Genomic DNA, 22,914 nt, shown 5'->3' with positions numbered 1-22,914 from the left:
GATTACAATTTCTTTTTGTTCTACAGAATCTGCTTATTTTTGAAAACTTGTTAGATTTACAGCGGCGTTATTCATTTCCCATAGAGATTGAGGTAAGAAATCTTATTTTCTAGATTTTCCAAAAGGGTAATTGTTTTTATCTAGCATGATACTAGATTGTGATATAGATAATATAAGAATTTAATATTCCCAGATAAGTTTATTGAGAAAACATTTTCCAATTATAAAAGTTCTACAGTAAGCTTAAGGAATCTAAACCGAAGACAAGTATCAAAGTATACCTCCTTGAATTAGTATTCTTATATAACTCTATAGTACTATGAATGGAGTGTTTCCTTTGGCAAATGTTAGCCTCGTTTTTTTTGCTGGCTGCTGTTTTGATGAACTGCTTGATATGGAATATGATGAATTCCAAGTTCAATTCTGGCATGGTGGAGTCTAAACCTTGGTCCCCAACCTTTCCAGTTCTGTGGAGCAGTGGGGGGAGGGGATGGTTTTGTATGTGTGCCTACCATTTGCACAGATGGAGTTTCATGTATACTCTCACCTGCTGCTTGCATGGTCTGTTTCTCAATAGGCCGCAGCCCAGTAACAGGGCATGGACCGGAAGTTGGGGACCTCTGCCTTAAACAACATGAATTTGTGGGCAAGTTCTTACAATAATGATGCACAGATTTAGCCCCTATGATGATTATGTAGTTCCCCAAAAACGTACAAAGGGGTCATTTTTAATGTGACAAAAAATAAATAAAAAGTGGAGGGTAATCTCTTTGTTAGGTAAATGAAACCAAATTTTATCTAACCAAATTCTCTACTTTTTGGAGCATGACTATCCAGCATGCCTCTCAAAAGCCAGGTGCCTAGAAATAAAGTGGATAGTGCAGTCATACATGTTAGTGTTTTAAGTTGCCACAGAATTCCTTGTATTTCTCTTGGTTTATTTAGAAATTCTGTAAATATATTAAATTTGTAATTAAGTGGCAGTCACACTAGTTCATACCTGAAAGGTTTTTATATTTTCTAGGTTCCTCTGGAAAAGAAAAAACGGTACATAATTATTAGGAAAGAAGCCAGGCAAGCAATGAGTGGGGATTCAGGTATTTGCTATGACTACAAAAAAGATGAATTGATGATGGTTAAGTTATTCTGTGTCGAGCATGAATATATATATTCTAGAGAGCCAGTGTAGTATAGTGGTTAAGGTGTTGGATTGAGCATGGAGAGACCCATGTTCCAGTCCTTGGTTTGAAGGCCAGACACTCCCTCTCAACCCTATTTGGCATCAGGTCTGCAAGAACCAGCTGAAAACCACCTTCCTCATTACGTTATGCTGCGATAGCTTTGATGTTTAACTGTGGTGAATACAGTGAAAAATAAGTGGACTCTGTAACTAAGCAGGACAAACTCTAGGAATAACAATCTGGATCATATCTCTTGGTGTTTTCAATATTAACATTAACTAATTTTTTATTAAGGGATAAATACAGTTTAATGATGAAATCAGAAAATTCAGAAAAGAGATTTGAAAGAAGCAAGAGAATCTGTTGAGCATTATTTATTGAACACATACAGAGGTTTGTTCAACTGATCGTGTGATTTTTTTTGGGAAGCTTCTTCCTTATTTAAGCCAGACTATTTTCTTTCTAGCTGAACCACACTATTTAGCATCTGCATCATATATGGTAGATAGCAGTTTAAGTGAAGAAATGAGCCAATTTGATTTCTCAACTGGAATACAGAGTTTTTCATACAACTCTGAAGATGCTACTACTTCTGGTTCTCACTTCAGGAAAAAGGTGATTTAATTTATGTGTAAGTGTGTGCCTTAACTATACTGTTTTTTAGCCCAAACAACTCCTTTAATTGTTTGTAGAAATTTGTCAAATTTTCTAAAGACTTTAAAACCATACCTTATTGGAATACTAATGAGGATGTAATAACTGCAGTCTAATAGCAACATAGTTTTCCTATAAAATACCATCTTCTTTTGAGGAAGACATAAATCCATAACTAGTCAGGCACGTTACCATGTCTGCGTTACAAATATTTCTATGATTGCTTAAATCTAAATGACAAATTTCAACTGTGAAAAACGGGAATGTTGCAACTTTAGTACCTCAGCAGCAGAATAGATAGGCATGAATAGGTTAACATTAGGTTGTCTAATTATTTATTTTATTTTATTTATTTATTTTAATTCCATTTATATCCCGCCCTTCTCCGAAGACTCAGGGCGGCTTACAAGCTTAGCAGTAGCCTTCATTCTATGTATATGCCTGCTTATTAGGGCTTTCACACACACCCCAAGCGGCATTATTACAAAGTCAGCTTATTGCCCCCAACAGTCTGGGTCCTCATTTTACCTACCTCGGAAGGATGGAAGGCTGAGTCATTAATTAAGCTTGATTATAATAATAATTGCCTTGAGTTATCTTGTGAGGAGAAAGAGGGTAAGAGGTGTGGGCTGGATCAAAATTTTCCACTTCAGGCAAATTTAACAGTTTGTCATTTATTATTCTTTATTGTTTTATTGCACATTATACAAAAATGTTTTCTACACTCCAGTTACAATGTTCCCTATATAAAAGCCTTTAAGGTTTTTTCAATATATTGATCAAATTTCATGAGGCTAGGTTTAAAAAAATTTTCACATCAAATGATGGAGCCCATGGAATGTGCAGACCATAGAGATTGCAATGGATATACTAATTGGGATTTTCCTCAAAACTTAAATGGAAATAATACATTAGGTGTGTAATAAATAGCCAGGAAACTTTTGTTTTGTTAAATCATGGTTTCTTGGAGAGGTCCAGATAGAGTCCAGGGAAATGTGGAGAATCTTTTAGTTACATTATTGCAATAAATTGATATTTCCCAAAGTTTTGTTGCATTGTTCTCATTGTTCATTTGTGTTCATTTTGTGGTTTGGTACTTTTAGGGGAGACTTAATTGAAGTGAGAGCTTAGCACATGGAATATTAATCAGATACCCAGCTCAAACTTCATTTACATCAAGTCTCTTGCCAACATATTATTTAAAAAAAATAGAGCTACAAAGATATTATATAAATAACTTGGAGAAATACAAGCTTTGCCTGATAAACCATCTTGAAATACTAGGATATAATATATGCATTCTTTATGGGTACTGTTATTATAGCAAAAATCTGAACAAAAAGAAGAGATAAGGACAAAATTGAAATTAATTATTATTCTAAAAGGAGATGACAGGTACTGTGGCTACAGATGATGTTATGGAATTAGAAATGGATGAGCTCAATCAGCACGAATGCATGGCTTCTATGACAACCCTAGTCCAACATATGCAGAGAAATAATATCACACCAGTAGTAGAAAAAGTAAGTATCCCGTTATAGCTTCATGGAGTTGGCAAATATCACTTTCAGCTAAACTAATTTATGATAAGTATGCTTTCGTATTCATAAATCTGTAATTTTTTGGTATTCAGGATACAAATTCACCAGAACTTCCTCCATGGATGAAGTTTTTGCACAGTAAACTGGGAAATTCTACTGTACCTCTAAATATTCGTCTCTTTGTAGCAAAACTCATTGTGAATACAGAGGAAGTAAGTTCTTTTTTATGATAGAGAAAAGTGTTGTAAGATATATCTGATATACTTGCATTTCTTTGGGTTATTAGAGAAGCTAATAATGAGATTAGAATAATTAGAATAATTACAGGTATTCCTTGCTTAACAACCACAATTGTGACCAGCAAGTCCATCGTTATGCACCAAGGCATCACATAACCATACCAGACCTACAATATCATTTCCACTTCTAGCATTAAGGGGGTTACTGTGATCATTCAGCAAGATATCACATGACCTCAACTTGCAATTTCACTTTTACATTCTCCAATAATTGTACTTGGTAGAAGCTAGTTGTGAAGCTTGCAAATGCAATCACGTGACTGCTACAACAGCTGTAAATATGGGTCAATTGCAAACCGCCCAAATGGTGATCCTGTGACTGGGAAGCTGTGATGGCCGTGACATCCATGAGATGTGAAGATTGGTCACAAAGCTGTTTTTTCCCAACTGTCATAACTGAACAGTCATTAAACAAGGCAGTCAGTATATGAGGACTAAAAGTAATAATTGTTCTGGTGGTTTTATTAAATAGAGGCAGTTAAACATTCAAGGTTTTCAAGTGTTACCAAAAGTGACAAAAGCTTCTTGTTCAAAGTAAATATAGGCATAACAATATCAAATAAAGTCTGTATTTTGATCTAGTTTGTTTTTTGGCAGCTTGTTGAAATATAGGTAAAGGTAAAGGTTCCCCCGCACATGCGTGCTAGTCGTTTCTGACTCTAGGGGCCGGTGCTCATCTCCGTTTCAAAGCCGAAGAGCCAGCGCTTGTCTGAGGATGTCTTCGTGGTCATGTGGCCGGCATGACTAGGCGCCAAAGGCACACGGAACGCTGTTACCTTCCCACCGTAGTGGTCCCTATTTTTCTACTTGCATTTTTACGTTCTTTCGAACTGCTATTTTGGCAGACGCTGGGACGAGTAACAGGCACTCACTCTGTTACGCGGCACTCGGGATTCGACCCACCAAACTTCTGACCTTCTGATCGACAAGCTCAGCGTCCTAACCCACTGAGCCACCGCGCCCCTTGTTGAAATATACTAATTTTCTAAGCAAGGATAGATTCCTAACTGATTTCTTAAGCAATTAATGCAGCTAGTATGTATTATATGAGGTGGATTCATGAATGATTCGTATGAGCAAACTATGGTCATATAATAGTGTTATTACCATATATGCATTTTGACTGTAAATAGACAAGGATGCAAAATAACCTTAATATCATTCATTCTCTGTGCTATTGCTCAAAAATAAACCCTTCCAACAAAGTAAAAGCTGCTTCTGATTCACAAGTTTTATCAAGTCTCTGGAACTAGCCTGGAGTAAGGGATGGTAATTCCTTGGCAAAATAATATCTCTTCTAGACAAAAAGCTACTGTTGTGTAAGACATGAAATGTGTTTGCATTGTTGAGTATCTGCACAGGTAACCTTTTAAATAATCATTTAGTTTGGTTAGAAGTAAATAATAAAGTTAACATGCAACAAATTTTACAATGGCAATCTTGGATTTTTCTTCTCCAGGTTTTCCAGCCTTATGCAAAGTGGTGGCTGGGTCCTTTACTGCAGCTGGTCGTTTCTGGAGATAATGGAGGAGAAGGAATACATTACATGGTGGTGGAGATAGTGGTCACTCTGCTTTCATGGACTAATGTGGCAACTCCTAAAGTAAGAAATGTATTTGATTATAATAAGACAGCCATATATATCTATGCTCTACCCTTCCTTCCCCTCCCCTCTCTCTTCTCTCTTCTCTTTAGTACATATATTTTAACACTATGCCAAGGACTTCTCTCTTTCCTGAATACCATGTTTCCCCAAAAATATGACCTAGCCATAAAATAAGACCTAGCTTATTTTGGGGGGTTCGGGCTAATATAAACCCCACCCCAAAAAGTAAGCCCTACTTAAGACCCCCACCCCACTTCGTCCCACCGTAGGTTTTTTTTGGCAGGCTGGATCGCGTGCCTCCCCCTACCCTTACCTGCTGCCGGTGCCACCGCTGCAAGTTCAATTTTGCAGCTTGGCTAAATTCTTCAGCTGCGGCAGGCCGCAGTTCCCATCAGCTTCAGGAAGCCAGGGCGATGGAAACCTTAGGCCAGGCTCCTTTCAGCTGAAGCAATTTGGCTCACCCGGAGTCAGGTTGGCCGTCGCGGGAGGCATGGCCCGTCCCCATCCTCCAGCTCCGCCGCACATGCTGGATGAGGCTCCCACGGGAGCCAACCTGACCCTGGGCGACCCAGATTGCTTACAGGGAGAGGCCGTGCATTGCAGGAGGACAACTGCACACGCGGATCCCTGCAGCTCTTGGAGGCTTTGCGTGCTGCTTTTCGTGCCACTCAATTTCCCACCCCACCCCCGCCAGGCTGATTTGGTGGGCGGAATTGCCTTCCGTCTTCCCTGCCGCTTCATTGGTAGCTGATGGTGCCTTCCTGAGAGGCGGCATGGCAATTGGACGGCAGCAATGCTCCAAATGGGGATAGATCATCCCCCCCAAAACAGCGAGGCAAACACGCACACAGATGCGGTGACAAAAACAGTGGCATGAAAAAAGTACACATGGATCCCTGTAGCTCCTGAAGGCGCCGAACAATGCTTTTCGCAATGCTGTTTTCAGCACCGTGTCTGCGCATTTGCCTTGCTGTTTTCGGCAGCGCTTTGGGGGGGATAGTCTATCCCCATTCACAGTGTGGCTGCCATTCAGTGGCCATGCCGCCTCTCAGGAAGGCAGCGTCAGCTGCCAATGCAATGGTGGGGAGGACAGCAGCAATCCCACCCACCAGATCAGCCTGGGTGGGGTGGGGTGGGAAACCGAGTGGCACAAAAAGCAGTGCTCGGAGCCTCCAGGAGCTGCAGGGATCCCCGTGCACCCTTTGAAGTCGTCCTCCTGCAACATGTAGCCTCTCCCTGTAAGCAATCCAGCTTTCCCAGGGTCCGGTTGGCCGTCGTGGGAGGCTTGTCCCGCATGTAGGCCATAGAAAAAAATACTACCCAAAAATAAGGCCTAATGGGTCTGTTGGGCCTAAAATAAATATATGACCTGGCCTTATTTGGGGGGAAACACGGTATTTGTTATTCCTAACCAGGGAGAAATTGGCAAGCCTTGAATATATGATGTTTAAATTAAGGTACCATATGTTTTGACATTTTATGAGCAAAGAGGAATATTTGCAATATGTTTGTTCTAACTCTTTCATATTAGGGAAACATAAAGGATGAAATCTTAGCAAACAGGTTGTTGGAGTTCCTAATGAAAAATGTGTTTCATCAGAAAAGAGCAGTATTTAGACATAACCTGGAAATAATCAAGACGGTAATAGAGTGCTGGAAGGATTGTCTGAGCATACCTTACAAGTAAGTAATGATAATAAAATGTGGTTGTATATAGAATTCTCCAAGAGCTACAGCAAAGATGGGAAGGGATAACTTTCTGCATATTATTGAAGTACAACAGCAGCCCCAGTGGGCATTGGCCATACTAAGAGAAGCTGTAACTGAAGTTCAGTAGTTGTTGGTCTGCTGGTTTATACCAAAGCCTATTGTCATATATGCTTTTTAAGTAAAGTAGGACTAATCTGTTATTTATTTGGTGATTTGTGACAATATGTACAAATTAAACATGATTTCCTCTAGAAACAATAAAAGTCATGTTGTCTGTGCCATTAGAAGATTAAATGACGAATGAGGAAAGATTTTGATAGAAAAAGGTTTCTACATGTTCTGATATTTAAAAAATGCAAAGTTCTTGAGATGAGTGACTTGATTGATTGATTAATTTATTATTTTTTAATAAATTAAAAGATAGCCCCAGAACAAAGTTTTCACTTTGTTATTCCTAAATCCACTTCTTTCCTAAAGCATTTATTTTGTAATTTGTCTCATCTTCTTCAGGTTCTTTCAGTTGCCTAAGGAGAATATTTACCCAAACTATCAAAGCTATTTATCACTTTCTAAATCAAGCATTTTTATACACCATTTGTATGCTTACAAATTATTCTTTTACTGGGAATCAAACTTTTCTAGTTCTGCCAGAACTAGATGGCTTTGTTATGACATCTCATAATACTTTGACCCAAGTTCTCACAAGAACAATTCTGTGTGCTATATTGAAGTGAGAGAGCATGACTGGCTCAAAATCATCCAGTCAGCTTCCATGGCTTAAGGTGGATTTAATACTGGGTCTCCAAAGCCTAGACCCAGGTTTCAACTTCATCTATGGGAAACTGGCTCTTTTATTAGATGCCTCCATTATACTAAATCAGAAAAGATTTTAATAAGGATTATGTTTTTGCATCATTTGCTTGTGGAGCTTAAGCTCGATAAGGAATCCCAACCATTGTTTATGATTTATTTTGATTTATTATGTTATAGTAATTTGTCCAGTCTGCTACCTACTCAACAATCTCTTTATTTAGGTAAACTTTATGACTTAGTGCAGGGGTCCCCAACCCCCAGTCCGTGGAGCGGTACCAGGCCGCAGCATGCCAGCAACCGGTCCACACAAACAAGCAAAGCCCCATCTGTGGGATGCAGGCAGCACACAAAACCATGCATTCTCCAGTGCATGGAAAAACCTTTCTCCACGGAACTGGTGCCTGGTGCCCAAAAGGTTGGGGATCTTTGACTTAGTGTGATGAGTGATTCCACTTATTAAGTGACCAATCTGCTGCCTATTTTCTCTCAATACAAAATACAAACCTGATAGTTTTGATTGGTACGAATAGTTACTTATTATTTTCAGTATCTTCATCTATGTTTTTGCTTGCTGCAGGATAATATTTGAACAATTTTCTGGTGGAGATCCTAATACAAAAGACAATTCAGTAGGAATTCAATTATTAGGAATTGTTCTTGCTAATAATTTACCTCCATATGATCCAAAGTGTGAAATAGATAATATAAGGTAAGAATTTCAACTTTCTGATATTCCTGTTGAGGTGTACTGAGCATAAAACTTTTAGCCAAGAAGAAAGTTATGAAAATAGGTATCCCCAAGCATGTAGATTAGAGAACAAATGATGAAATTCACATTACCAGCTATTCGCGATCGTTTTCCTAAAGAATTTGATTGATCTTTGTTATATTTCACATATATAGATGTGTTTCAGAAATATTACGCTTGGACATGTTTCAAACATGGGAAAGAGGTAGATATGTTGGGATGATTTTCAGTGAATGCAAATTAACCATTTTAAATTTAGAAAATTTATAATAGAATTGGGAGATGTAAAAGACAGATATAGCTCTGGAGCTCTTAAGACTTTAACTGAACACTTCAAAATACAGTGAAAGGAGTTTACATTCAAATTACATGTGTGCACTAGACATTTGGTAAATCATCCTGTTGCAACTAAATGTAAAATGAGTGAGAAAATCAATATTTTAATATAAGAGGAATAAATATGCATTTGTGAGAACTAAATGATATTTCTTATTTATGTTAGTTATTTCCAAGCTTTGTCTAACAACATGGCTCTGACAAGATACAAGGAAGTATATGCTGCTGCCGCTGAAGTACTGGGACTCATTCTTCAGTACATTGCCGAGAAAGAAAATGTGAGGAGAACATGCTTTTTATGTGTTATGCTGCTAGAACCAAAGAGTTAATTTCTAAAATCAATTTAATTTTAACCTAGTACCTGAAATACTTTGGGTTTACTTTATCTAGTCTCCAGGTAGTCCTCAAATTATGACCAAAACTGAGCTCAAAATTTCCGTTGCTAAGCGATACAGTTATTAAGTGAGTTTTGCCCCATTTTACAGACTTTCTTGCCACAGTTTTTAACTGAATCACTGCAGTTGTTAAGTTAATAACATGGTTGTTAAGTGAATCTGGCTTCCCCATAGACTTTGCTTATCAGAAGGTCGCAAAAGTTGATCGCACCACCCCAGGATACTGCAACTGTCATAAATATGAGTCAATTGTCAAGTGTCTGAATTTTGATCATGTGACCATGGGGATGGCTGCGTAAGTGTAAAAAATGGTCATAAGTCACTTTTTTTCAATGCTGTTGTATCTTAAACAAATTGTTGTAAGTCAAGGACTACCAGTGTTAAAAATAGCATTGATAGGTACTGTAGAACAGTAGTATTACAAAAGACTAGAATTAATTCGCTGGATCTTCTGAAAGATTCTTCTAGCCCAGGACTTATTCTCCAGTACGGGGCAACTATTTAACTCTTAAGAAGCTGTATCAAAAATAGTTTACAACATTATGATAAGAGTATCAATTAACAGCAGTAGTTTTAATTATTGCTAAAATATTTGGCCAATATGTTATGTTTTTAACATTTACATATGTTCAATTTTTCAGATATTTGAAGGTCCAATTTATGACATGGTCATAAAACAATTAAAGCTGCATCAGAATACCAGAGATGACAAATTTATTGTATGCCTGAATAAAATCACAAAGAGCTTCCCTCGTCTTGCTGATAGGTATATTAGAATTATGAGTGGTATTAAAATTGTTGTTATTATGAGTTTAATAGCTTGGTATAACTTTTTATACTTTTTGTTTTCGGTCATGGGAAGATTTATGAATTTTGTCTTCTTTCTGATACCAAAACTTCATGGAGTAATGAAGACTCATTGCTTGGAAGTAGTCATGTGCCGTACCCAAGAAACGGCTGATATGTACTTACAGTTGAAGAGTAAGGAATTCACACAAGTCATGTGTCACAGGTGAGGGATCCATATTATAATGTCTTTGAACAAATTCCACTTAAGAAAGTGGGAGTACATGAAGGTGTTTTGGGGTTTTTTGGTCATTTTCTCTGATAACAGATGCTGGAATTACATCCCGTCAGTTTCAATAGGCTATTTGATATAATTCCCCATGATTAGTAACGAAGGCAATAAAGGTGTTTTATTCATTCTTCCCTTAGAGACGATGAAAGGCAAACAATATGCTTAAATATCGTGTACAAGATGTTACCTAAGCTGAAACCTGCTGAACTATTAGAGCTACTTCCTACAATAACAGGATTCATTTCTCATCCCTCACCATTATGTCGGGGCCGAATGTATGATGTGCTCATGTGGATCTATGATAACTACAGGTAAAGACTCAAGCATCAATATTATTATAAATAAATGTTCTGAAGCTATTTTGTCTTTTCCAGGATTCTAAATCAATTTCTGTAGTCTGCAATTTAATTTAACTTTTATGTGCTGTCTAACAAAATACCTGTAAAACAGGCCTTGATTAGAATTCTTTTTTTCCAGAAAAAGGAAAACTAGAGTTGATCAGGCTCTTTTATTTTTATTTCCACCTACCAAAGAAAATTGTCTCTTTCCTCCTCCCATTTTCATCTTATCTGTTTTACAGTTTGGAAAGCCACAGAGCAAAATGCCTCAATACCTCATTTCTATACATGGCTGAATTTCTATCAGTTCTTTTTGCTCAAATCAGCAAAGAAAATGAGGTGTTGGAAACTGCATTGGGAAGGCCTGGGTCATACTTGTTCTGCAGATTGTTCACTTTTGCCACAATGCCTATTTGTAGCTAAAGAGAGGAAAAAGCTGGGAAATGCAGTTAGATATTTCAGATGTACTGTGCATTAGAGAGTTGCCTCTTTCATTTCTCTTTTTCCACTTTACAGAAACTTCAGAATAATGGGTGTATATCATGTACATTCAGGCTTTGACGTTTAACATATGAGGATGTGCAAACCATCATCACATACACACTTGTGTAATAGGCAAAGCCTACTTTTTAGGAACAAAGAGAATGTGAATGAATTCATGCATAAGCTCATTATAGCAAAACTGCCATTAGATGAATTTCTGTGTGATCTTGGGTTTTTCAGTACTTCCATGGAGGAAGGAGGGAGTAACTTAAGTAGAAAAACTCATAAAATCTACAAAACCAGAGAAATAATAGGAATATCAGCAGAGGTAGGGACTCTGAGAATTGAACAGAAAGATCACTCAACAAATACTGGTAGAAATAGGCAAGGTATTTAAATGCAAAAAATAGACAAAGGCTATAGCTGGAGGGATGCGGTGGCTCAGTGGGTTAGGATGCTGAGCTTGTCGATCAGAAGGTCGGCAGTTTGGCGGGTCGAATCCCGAGTGCCGCGTAACAGAGTGAGCGCCTGTTACTCGTCCCAGCTTCTGTCAACCTAGCAGTTTGAAACCATGTAAAAATGCAAGTAGAAAAATAGAGACCACTACGGTGGGAAGGTAACAGTGTTCCGTGCGCCTTTGGCGTCTAGTCATGCCGGCCACATGACCATGGAGACATCCTCGGACAAGCGCTGGCTCTTCGGCTTTGAAACGGAGATGAGCACCGGCCCCTAGAGTCGGAAACGACTAGCACGCATGTGCGGGGGAACCTTTACCTTTACCTATAGCTAGAGGAGATAACCAAAGGGGAAGAAGGAAAGAATATGGAGTACAGCTAAAAAAAACTGTTGAGAACCTCAAAATACATTATCTCTGTTTATTAAGAGATTATATTATGGAGTGAAGGAATGTGAGAAAGAAACATTAAACAGGCTAAAGATTTAAAACCAGAATAGGAACAAGATGAAGAGGCACAAGAAATAATTTTGTGTTCACCTTCAGAATTTATTTCAACGTGGAGCAGCTTCAAATATTCTTTTGTGACTTTGGCAAAGTACATGCAACTGGAAAAAATGCATTTCTTTTTCTTTGTTTAGCTTTAGTTTATAAGCACCTCTTTTGAATCCTAGACCAACAGAGAGATCTGAAGCCTATTATTTAACAACCATATCTAAATGTAAAGCAAAGCCATAAAGTGCTTTTTTCTGTTTCTTAATTATTTATTATTATTCTAAGTGGTCTCACGTAGTATATTTTATCTGATGAAAACTCATCAATATCCTTGTGTGAGTGAGGTTCAGTAAGAGCATGAACTTTCTTTTATCAGTGATTCAGAAAGTCAAGCAGATGAGGAATCTTCACAAGTGCTGAAACTGGCAAAAGAATTTTTACTTCAAGGACTGATTGATAAAAATTCTGAATTACAGTAAGTAACATAAATTTTATTCTGAAATCAGAATTCTCTTTTTAAAAAATTGAATTGTATCTGTTGCAAAATTGCATGTATACACATACATTTACAGAATAAACTAATTTTAAATTTAATTGAAACTTGTTTATTCAATATGATATAGAATTGCAGTCTAAATGTCTTAAGAGGTGGACAGGATTATGAGGAGGCTGAGCTCCACCACCTGTTTATTGGACCCGTGCCCCTCCTGGTTGGTTTATTCGGCTCGGGAGGGGACACGAGGCTGACTCCAGGCAGTGATAACTGCTTCTCTGAATGAGGGTAGTTTTCCCGCCACCTTGAAGGAGGCGGTGGTGAGACCCCTCTTCAAGAAGCCTGCCCTAGACCCAGCTGTTTTAAACAACTTTCGACCAGTCTCCAACCTTCGCTTTCATGCGAAGGTTGTTGAGAGTGTGGTGGCGCAGCAGCTCCCTCTGTTCCTGGAGGAAGCTGATTATCTAAACCCGTAGCAATTGGGCTTCAGGCCCGGGTACAGCACGGAGACGGCATTGGTCGCGCTGGTGAATTATCTCTGGCGGGCTCGGGACGGGTTGTTCCTCTGTCCTAGTCCTATTAGACCTCTCAGCGGCTTTTGATACCATCGACCATGGTATCTTACTGCGGCGTCTTCGGGGGTTGGGAGTGGGAGGCACCGTTTTACGGTGGTTCTCCTACCTCCTGGGACGTTCGCAGTCGGTGTTGGCAGGAGGGCAGAGGTCGGCCTCGAGGCCTCTTGTTTGTGGAGTGCCTCAGGGGTCGGTCCTCTCGCCTCTCCTGTTCAACATCTATATGAAGCCGCTGGGTGAGATCATTCGTGGTTGTGGGGTTGGGTATCATCAATATGCTGATGATACCCAGCTTTTTATCTCCACCCCAAACCACCCCAGTGATGCCCTCTCCGTGATGTCCCGTTGCCTGGAGGCGGTCAGGGTCTGGATGGGGAGGAACAGGCTTCGACTCAACCCTGACAAGACTGAGTGGCTGTGTGTGCCGGCATGTCGGGAAATTCAGAATATTCCATCGCTAATTATGGGGGGGTGAGATATTACCCCCCCGTAGATAGGGCTCGTAACTTGGGTGTCCTCCTAGATTCACAGCTCTCCTTGGATGATCATATAGGAGCTGTGACTAGGGGGGCCTTCGCTCAGGTTCGCCTGGTGCGTCAGTTGCGGCCCTATCTAGACTGGGATGCCTTGCGCACAGTCACTCATGCACTCGTGACCTCCCGTTTGGACTACTGCAATGCTCTCTACATGGGGCTGCCCTTGAGGACTACTCGGAGGCTCCAGCTGGTGCAGAATGCAGCCGCGCGAGTGGTGGTGGGGGCTTCCCGATACTCCCATGTAACACCTCTACTCCGTGAGCTGCATTGGCTTCCGGTTGTCCTCCGGGTAAGATTCAAGGTGCTGGTTACGACCTATAAAGCCCTAAATGGCATGGGTCCGGGTTACTTACGGGAGCATCTGCTGCCGGCATCAACTTCCCTTCGTCCAGTGCGCTCCCACAGAGAGGGCCTCCTTAGGGTGCTGTCGGTCAAAGAGTGTCGACTGGCGGCCCCCATGGGGAGGGCGTTCTCTGTGGGCGTGCCAGACCTTTGGAACCGTTTACCGGTGGAGCTCCGGACAGCTTCCGACCTTCGCTCCTTCCGACGTGACCTAAAAACATATTTATTTGAACAAGCCGGCCTGGTCTGATGGGTTTAGGGGTATTTTAACATTTTGTATTAATCTATTTAATTGGGCTACTGTATTTAATATTTCTTTTAATTTTTATATATTGTATTTTATTGTACTGCCCTGTACACCGCCCTGGGTCCTTCGGGAGAAGGGCGGTATAAAAATTAAATTATTATTATTATTATTATTATTATTATTATTATTATTATTATTATTATTATTATTATTATTATTATTATTATTATTTCTGATCCTTTTTTATGAAGATTAAAGAAAACTTTGTGTGTTTAATATGGGAATGATATAGAGGCAATCCTCACCTACTATTCATAATGACATAAGGATATGTCATGCACTTTGTTCATATATTTACAAAGTTATGGATTATTTGAAGTTGACATTTGCATATTTATTTTCTTTTACAGATTAATTGTTAGGAATTTTTGGAGTGATGAAACTAGGTTACCAACAAATACTCTTGATCGCATGTTGTCTTTACTAAGGGGTTTGTACTCTGACAAAATTGAAACTCAGTATTTGAGTTTAGCTACAAATTTTCTCCTTGAAATGACGAGCAAAAGCCCAGATTATTCTAGAAAAATGTTTGAATATCCGCTTTCAGAATGTAAATTTCAGGTGAATGTATATTATTTTGCAATGTATAAGAGATTATTGGAGTACATCTTAACAACTAAAATCCTTTAGATCAGAAGTAGATCATTTTTAAAAATATTTATTTCATAATATTGTAATTTTTATGTTAATCCTTTGTTTTAATAAGGCAAAGATATGAATGTTGATAGTTACATTAAAAAAACAAGCAAACTGCATTTCTGTTTTTATCTTGATACATTTTATTGAAATTAAAATTATCATTTACTGCTATATAAACTTCATAATAAGGAAAAATGGAAGAGAGGAATATGGTGAATTATGCTTATTCCATATAAATGTTATGCATCTCTAAAAATGAATCTTCCTTAATTTCCTTATGAAATATTTACAAAGGTTGCATGTATTAATATGGTGCTGCCTACAATTTGTTGTGATTATTTTTATGGGGGAAAAGGGGATAATGTTTTCCTATTTTTATGACTATGTGAGCCAGTAATTTGAGAATAAATGGGCAAATAAATATTTAATTATTTAACTATAATGTAGATTTTATATACCGTATACAGTATATATAGTTTTGCATATTATACTTTATAGTTTTTAACTATAATGTTTATAAGATACTTTTAATTTATAATTTAACAACACCAGGGATCAAGCTAGGAACTACAAGGCTGTGAGTTCTAATGCTGCCTTAGACGGACATGAAAGCCACCTGGGTGTCTTTGGGCCAGTTACTCTCTCACAGCCCATCTTTCATGGTTGTTCTTATGAGGAAAATAGGAGAAGGAGAGAAAATTAGTCATGTTAATTGCCTTGAGTTACTTATTAAAATAATAGGTGGGAAATAAATAAAAATACATGCTATCATTTTTAAAAACTGAAAATCTTTAAATCATTTTTAGGAATGAATCTCTTTTAAGCAAAAGTCAAAGGGGTAGTTTTTTCAAGCTAATAGATGCATGATTTGATTAAAACTACAAACTTATCTATTTTTCCCCAGTTACTGATATTTGATATTAAAAATAAATAGAAAATATACAATATATAATTGGGAAAATAATACACCTTAAGTATGTGAAGATTTAGTAATCTCTTTGATTTTAATAGGGTTCTGCAAAATATATTTGCATAGGATTATAATGTTTGTGCTGACATCAGAGCGATGATATCAAGATGGCTTCAAATATTTCATATACCGTATCTGTTCTCCAGGATTTTGTAATTGATTCCAATTGGCGGTATCGAAGCACTATGCTTACCCCTATTTTTCTGGAGACTCAGGCTTCTCAAGGTGCCATTAAGTATTCCTCACAGGAACGATATTTGGGTGGCCAGCTAAGAGCTACTCAGCAACAATTTGAATTTACGCCCACTCAGAATATCAGTAAGTATGTTTCACCTTTGTTGTAAGGGTACTAGCATGTCATAACGAAATTGTCAAACTTAAAGGACATGACATATTATGTTTTTGCTGCATTAAAGAATCATTCAATGCAGAATTATATTTTTAATTTGTTTCAGGATGTCATTGGTTACCTTTCTTTCATATATGTCTTTGCATTTCATATAGTATGCTTGAATTTCAGTTTTTCTATCAAAAACTGATACTCTGTTTTCATTCTTTAGCATATAATAGGAAAAAGTAAAGGAACCGTATTTGCTGCAGAGAGGCAATTTACTTTTATGTAACTTGAACTATATTCTTATGCTCTTTTTACAGGTGGAAGAAGCTCTTTCAACTGGCTAATAGGAAATAGTGTTGACACCTTTGCAGACTACTATACAGTTCCTTCCTCTTCTGAATCAGTTTCTTCATCCATGTTGCTCATTAACAAGCGTACAGACAGATCTTACAAAACTGCGTTCAAACCGTTAAGTCCTAATTTTGGGGAAAAACGACTGGGTTTGCCAGGAGATGAAGTAGACAGTAAAACTAAAGGTATTTGTTACTGTTAATCTAGTTCTTTTTGCTCTTTCAATGTCGTTCTCAAATCAGGTCATCCCTATGACAAAACCAGGGTTTATTTGGATAGCAGTAGCATAATTTGTTTTAAGTTTATACTGGGAGTAAACATCATGTAGGCCTCAACACCACCACAAATACTAAATATTAGAATTCTAATATTGAGGGTTTTTTAAATTAACATTTCAGTGTCTCTTATCTGTTCTTTGTAAATCAACAATACATGTCACAATTTTGCATGCCCCCTTTCCCAAACACCAGCACTTGAAATTCTATTTTGTAGGATGCACAAAAAAACACATTGAGTTCATACTGACATGAGGGATACTAGTGAACCCACATTCAGCATAATACATGCTTAAATGGTTTGAAGAGATTTTAGTAGACATGTCTTCATAAAGATTTATGCCCTGAATCCAATTATTTACGCCATGAAGTTGCTCGCAGCTTTGTTGGTATCTACAATTGTTTACTTCCAATAGCCAAACTTCTTTCAGAGATACAAACAAATGGGGAAAATGTCATCCTGCTTTTACTTTCTCTGTTCAATATTAAATATATACATATAAATATGTAACTTAAAACAGATTTTTTCTTTGGAAATCTGAACAAGTTTCTAAAATTATGTAAAAAAAATTGCTGAGAAAGTATTAACTTTAAATGTGGAAACAAGTATCTCCACTGTAAAAAATCCTTTTACAAGCTATCTTGTTAAAAAGTTTTCAGAACAAATATTTTCAGCCATTCTGTCATTCTACCTCTCTTCTCTCCCTTAGCAGCCTCATTAGAGGGGGAGAGGAGTATGCTTGTGTACAGGAATATTTGTGAAATCTACATGCTGTTACTAATTGAGCCTTGGTGGAGCAGTGGGCTAATGCCTCCTTAAGTAACACCAGCTGCCTGCAATCAGTGCAGGTTTGCATCCCACCAGGCTCAAGGTTGACTCAGCCTTCCATCCTTCCGAGGTAGGTAAAATGAGGACCCAGATTGTTGGGGGCAATTAAGCTGACTTTGTAATAATGCCGCTTGGGGGGGGTGTGAAAGCCCTAATAAGCAGGCATATACATAGAATGAAGGCTACTGCTAAGCTTGTAAGCCGCCCTGAGTCTTCGGAGAAGGGCGGGATATAAATGGAATTAAAATAAAAAAAAAATAAAAATAATTAGTTTCTAATCAGAAGCACTGCTTGCTTATATGAACACCTGCAAGGACACAACTGAAACCAGTGCATAAAGGACAACAGTTATAGCCCTGCAGGAGCTATTGCATGGGATTGTAACAGTGGGCAGGAAATGGTAAATGAAGCAATTCAGTATTTGTCAAATTATGTTCTTTGTTCAAAGGAATCCCAAAAACCTAACTTAAAGCATGACAATAGGATGGTTCTTAAAGGTATTCCATTCTGTCCCTGTCCTGTTATACATCTTTAAATCATGCAATTTCAGAAATTCTCAATTCCAAGATTTGGCTAACAAGATTGAATATATAATTTCTTAAATAGTTTTACTGTATACATTTAAAGCAGACATGTCAAACACAAGGCCCGGGGGCCGGATCCGGCCCGCGAAGTGGTTTCATGTGGCCCGTGAAGCCATCCTGGAAACAGTGAAGGAATGGCCCCCACTGCATGGCCCTGGCCCAGAGACCCTCCTTCTGCCAGAGACCCTCAGATCTGTCCCACTCCTGCCCAGGCCCCCATAGGCACCCTTGATGAGAACGATGTAGAGCTGGCCATGCCCACCCAGTAGGCCACGTCCACTCTGGCCATACCCACCTGGCCCCTTGAGGGCAACCGCAATGCTGATGCGGCCCTCAATGAAATTGAGTTTGACACCCCTGATTTAAAGGAATTTATTTCTAAATGCATTAGATACAGAAGAACGCAAAGAAATTCTGAGACTACGGAGACGCTTTTTAAAAGATCAAGAAAAGCTCAGTTTGATCTATGCAAAAAAGGGTGTTGCTGAACAGAAGCAAGAAAAGGTTAGTTTTCTATATATAATTTTCCAGATATGCCTGACTGGTACATGGGAGTTCCCATTGTTGGGCTGATAGTAAATTATAGAAGATTATTATAAGTTTTAATCATAATATAATTGTGCTTTAAGCATGGTTTAAGATATGTGAACTTCAATTCCCAGAACTCCTTAGCCAACATGCTGGCTGGGGAATTCTGAGAGTTGAAGTCCACACATCTTAAAGTTGTCAAGTTTGAAAGACACGGAACTAGAGTATTTCAGGAAGAGCAAGCAGATCTGATGTATTCCTTATGGGTTCACTGACAACAACATAAAGGTAAAGGTACCCCGCACATGCGTGCTAGTCGTTTCCAACTCTAGGGGCCGGTGCTCATCTCCGTTTCAAAGCCAAAGAGCCAGCGCTTGTCTGAGGACGTCTCTGTGGTCATGTGGCCGGCATGACTAGACGCCAAAGGCGCACGGAACGCTGTTACCTTCCCACCGTAGTGGTCCCTATTTTTCTACTTGCATTTTTACGTGATTTCGAACTGCTAGGTTGGCAGAAGCTGGGACAAGTAGCAGGCTGGCTCACTCTGTTACGCGGCACTCGGGATTCGACCCGCCAAACTGCCGACCTTCTGATCGACAAGCTGTGTCTTAACCCACTGAGCCACCGTGTCCCTATAGACAACAACATAGGGGTGAACAATTTCAAGAAAGTGACATTCTCTTCAATCTCATTCACAGAGGAATCCAGTCCAGATCAGTGGAGAAGCCATATAATGTGTACCTAGCAGTTCCATAAGTATTTAAAATTAGCTACCTTTTCTTGAATCAAAGTTAAACTTTGAGCCAAAATATTCAAATTATAACTGGGAAAAAAACACAAAGCGTAAAAAAATACATGTGTGAATAGAAAGCCAATCTATCATTTTTGCATTTTGCTTGGATAATGTTAGATAACCAAGCAAATACCTGGCTTGGTTTAAAGGGTGTGCAGTAACTCTTCCCTTTATAAAGTTAGAAGATGACTGTGGAGATTCATGGGTTTTTAGATTCCTCTTTCTGATCTGGAAATGAACATTTTCACTGAGAGGGAAAAATGTATTTAGTAATAAAACCAAACTAATGGAAGTGTGAATGATTTAAGTTATTCTGTGAGGGGCAAATCAAATCAGATCAGATCTTTATTATTGTTATAGACCAGCATTAGGTGGGTGGGTACAGTCATTAAAAAAAGCATAGAATAAAAATAATCTTAAAAAATAGAAAAAGCTAAAAAAACATGAAATAAAAACAAAGTATATATAAAAATCTGGCATCTAAAAGAAGACATAGGAGCATTAGATGGGTGTTGGAAAGAAGAAAAGGTCAGCATGCAGAAGACTCTTATCAAGTTGCCCAGCACTCTAAAATGGCAAGCTAGGGGCTTATTAAATTCAAGATTCGTCATCTCTTGAATTTTGACTGCTGCTGGTTGAAAATCATCACTTATAGTTAATGAGGTGAAGCCAAGGGGAAAACATATAGAGCTAGTAGTTGAGTATGGTCACCCTTGCTCTAGCCTCCACTTTCCTGAAGCCTGTCTTTCGTCAGAGGGGAGCATTAGAGAGACAGTTAGGAATTTAAAGGGCTGGTCTTATCTGAGGTACAAATTTTTTACTACTTATGATAAAAATTGTTTCAGGAAATAAAATCCCAGCTGAAGATAAAGCAGGATGCTCAGATCACTTTGTACAGAAAATACAGACAAGGAGACCTCCCTGACATCCAGATTGAATACAGCAGTCTAATTACTCCCCTGCAGGTTGTGGCACAGGTAGGCTATTTTACCAAGGATTCTTAATATCTTTGAGCTAAACAATTTTAGTAAATGCAATTTAAGAGCAGCATGCTAAAAGTTTGGATATTGGGTATTTTTGTTGAAGACTCTTGTGTTTTTGTATTATTGCACTGAGTCAGTCCAATTTACATATTAGACAGTATTTCTTTTCTTTAAATTATTTTTGTAATTGTTTAGTCTTAGTACATAATTTAATATGCAGAGTTTGATACCAGGTTTTCTTTAGCTTATTGCATTCTAGAAAAATAAATAGTTGTTTTCTCACTGTATTATATCAAATGATCCTGAGGTAAACCTGAAAATGAGGCATTTCAGATTTAAAACATGGTATAACACACGAGGTCTTTTAAAGTGCTTAAATGTTGCTTATTGTAACCAGAAGCGTATTCTTCCTGTTACATGCTTCAGAGGCTGGACTGTTCAAACAATCTCATGCTTGTTTAAGCATGGGGGAGGGATCCTTTACCGTTCCAGTCTTGCCCAACTTCAAGAAACCAGGCCTTCAGAATGTTGTGATTCAGGGTCAGCCTGTGGGTTCGGCAGTTGGGTCGGACGATTCAGAGGAGGAGGATGGGGGTGTTGGAGAGCTTGCTGAGGGTGTTGGAGAGCTTGCTGATGATGGCCTTGAGGCTCCGCAGAGCCCTCAGCCAGGCCCCTCCCATCTGGTTACGACGCAGACCCAGCTGTATGAGCCTGACAGCGTGGATGAAGATGACCTACAGCTGGCCCTGTTCAAGGACGCCCGACACAGGAGGCAGTCAATCAGGAGTAAACAGAGGAAGGCAATGGGGCACCTCGGAAGGAGGCAGAGAGAAGCCACGCCCTGAACTGTTTAAAAGGGGAATGTGTGGGAGGGCTGGTTTGCTGAAGGCAGACGTTTGAATAGCTCCTGTTTCATGGTTCGTGTCTTGTTTTGCTCTGTTTTATGTTAATAAATTTGGCAGGCTTAGTTTCAGCCTCTTGCCTTTTGTAAATAGGTTGTCCCTGCCTTTTCTGCAGGGCCGGTAGTAGGCTGGTACAGAACCCAGAATTCCTGCTCTCTGACAGTTTTGTCAAGCGAGCAGCTTACCCAAACACTTGTTTATCTGATCTTGGCAAAAACAGAGTTTGTTTTTTACATGTCCCCTTTGCCCCCAAAAGAATACAATGGCCACAAAGACAAGAATAGCTACAAAATTGTTTATGGCCGGCTTTCCATTTCTCTATGGAAAAGTCTGAAATCCTAACTCTGTGAAATCATCATCATCGTCATCATTTGTATTCATGGATTCTGAACATGATTAAACTTTCATGTATAGTGGAAATGTACTATACAAAAAGTGATGGTTTTCTTTGCTCTGTAAAAACAAGTCCCTGGGAATCATATTTTCACTCAGAGATTGGCATATTAAAATATATATTTATTTAGACCACTTAATTCATTAGATTCTTTTACTTTCAGGCATTGCATAGAGTTCACGGGCAATTGTAATCTCCAGTTTAGAGTGCAGAAACAATATGTTTTCTGTAACTCTTCGTGCTTTCTTATTCAACCATCTTTCACAAGTTTCATTGCAATTTGTTTTAGTATTTGTCATCTTTTAAAAGAAACTTTTTTACAAGAACTCACAAATTGTTTATCATGATTACATAAAATCTAATAGTTGTTGTGTAATATTTCCTACAAAATTTTAAAATGTGTAAATTAGGTTATAATATGGAATATTATCCAATTTGAAACAGGACATTTCCTACTCTAGTGAGCGTATTGTTCATACTGTTATAATACTTTTGCAGAATGTGGTAAGCAATCATATCATTTATATGTGTGCAATTTTCAGAAAGATCCCACGCTGGCTAAACAACTCTTCAGCAGCTTGTTTACTGGAATTCTGGAAGAAATGAAAAAATCCAAGTCTCTGGCTGAAAGAAATAATATCATCCAGCAATTGTTGCATGACTTCAATCATTTTTTAACTACAACTGTGTTGTATTTTCCACCATTCATAGCTTGCATCCTGGTATGGCATTCAATATTGTATTTGTGAATTTATTTTTTACTTCTTTATTTCTTACTTATATAAAATCTCCCTCTTCTCTCTCTCTCTCTTCCCCCCCCCCTCAAAGTACTTTAGATCTCTTTCTAAAAATTTCAGTAAAGGTTTGAATATGTTCTTATATTTAATATTGGTGGCTATAACTCACTGTTACTCCATTATCAGAATGAAATCAATTTCATTAATTGTT

At 38.4% G+C, this 22,914-nt stretch overlaps 1 protein-coding gene across 1 annotated transcript in view; it reads left to right on the top strand.

The window, feature by feature from the left end:
• Window positions 1-22,914, top strand: part of PRKDC (protein kinase, DNA-activated, catalytic subunit) — a 94,841-nt gene that overhangs the window by 44,880 nt on the left and 27,047 nt on the right. The window contains exons 44-62 of the mRNA XM_081326028.1: window positions 27-92; window positions 1,025-1,097; window positions 1,648-1,796; window positions 3,221-3,358; window positions 3,469-3,588; window positions 5,135-5,278; window positions 6,813-6,964; window positions 8,382-8,513; window positions 9,055-9,166; window positions 9,925-10,049; window positions 10,146-10,295; window positions 10,499-10,672; window positions 12,508-12,606; window positions 14,732-14,942; window positions 16,137-16,308; window positions 16,645-16,863; window positions 18,758-18,870; window positions 20,533-20,664; window positions 22,509-22,688. Coding sequence (XP_081182154.1) covers window positions 27-92; window positions 1,025-1,097; window positions 1,648-1,796; window positions 3,221-3,358; window positions 3,469-3,588; window positions 5,135-5,278; window positions 6,813-6,964; window positions 8,382-8,513; window positions 9,055-9,166; window positions 9,925-10,049; window positions 10,146-10,295; window positions 10,499-10,672; window positions 12,508-12,606; window positions 14,732-14,942; window positions 16,137-16,308; window positions 16,645-16,863; window positions 18,758-18,870; window positions 20,533-20,664; window positions 22,509-22,688 — 2,661 coding nt within the window. The remainder of the gene's footprint in view (window positions 1-26; window positions 93-1,024; window positions 1,098-1,647; window positions 1,797-3,220; window positions 3,359-3,468; window positions 3,589-5,134; window positions 5,279-6,812; window positions 6,965-8,381; window positions 8,514-9,054; window positions 9,167-9,924; window positions 10,050-10,145; window positions 10,296-10,498; window positions 10,673-12,507; window positions 12,607-14,731; window positions 14,943-16,136; window positions 16,309-16,644; window positions 16,864-18,757; window positions 18,871-20,532; window positions 20,665-22,508; window positions 22,689-22,914) is intronic.

The sequence above is a fragment of the Vipera berus genome (genome assembly GCF_964194415.1).
Source record: "Vipera berus genome assembly, chromosome: 3".
In the NCBI taxonomy this organism is placed as follows: Eukaryota; Metazoa; Chordata; class Lepidosauria; order Squamata; family Viperidae; genus Vipera; species Vipera berus.
This window is presented reverse-complemented; position numbering and strand designations above follow the sequence as displayed.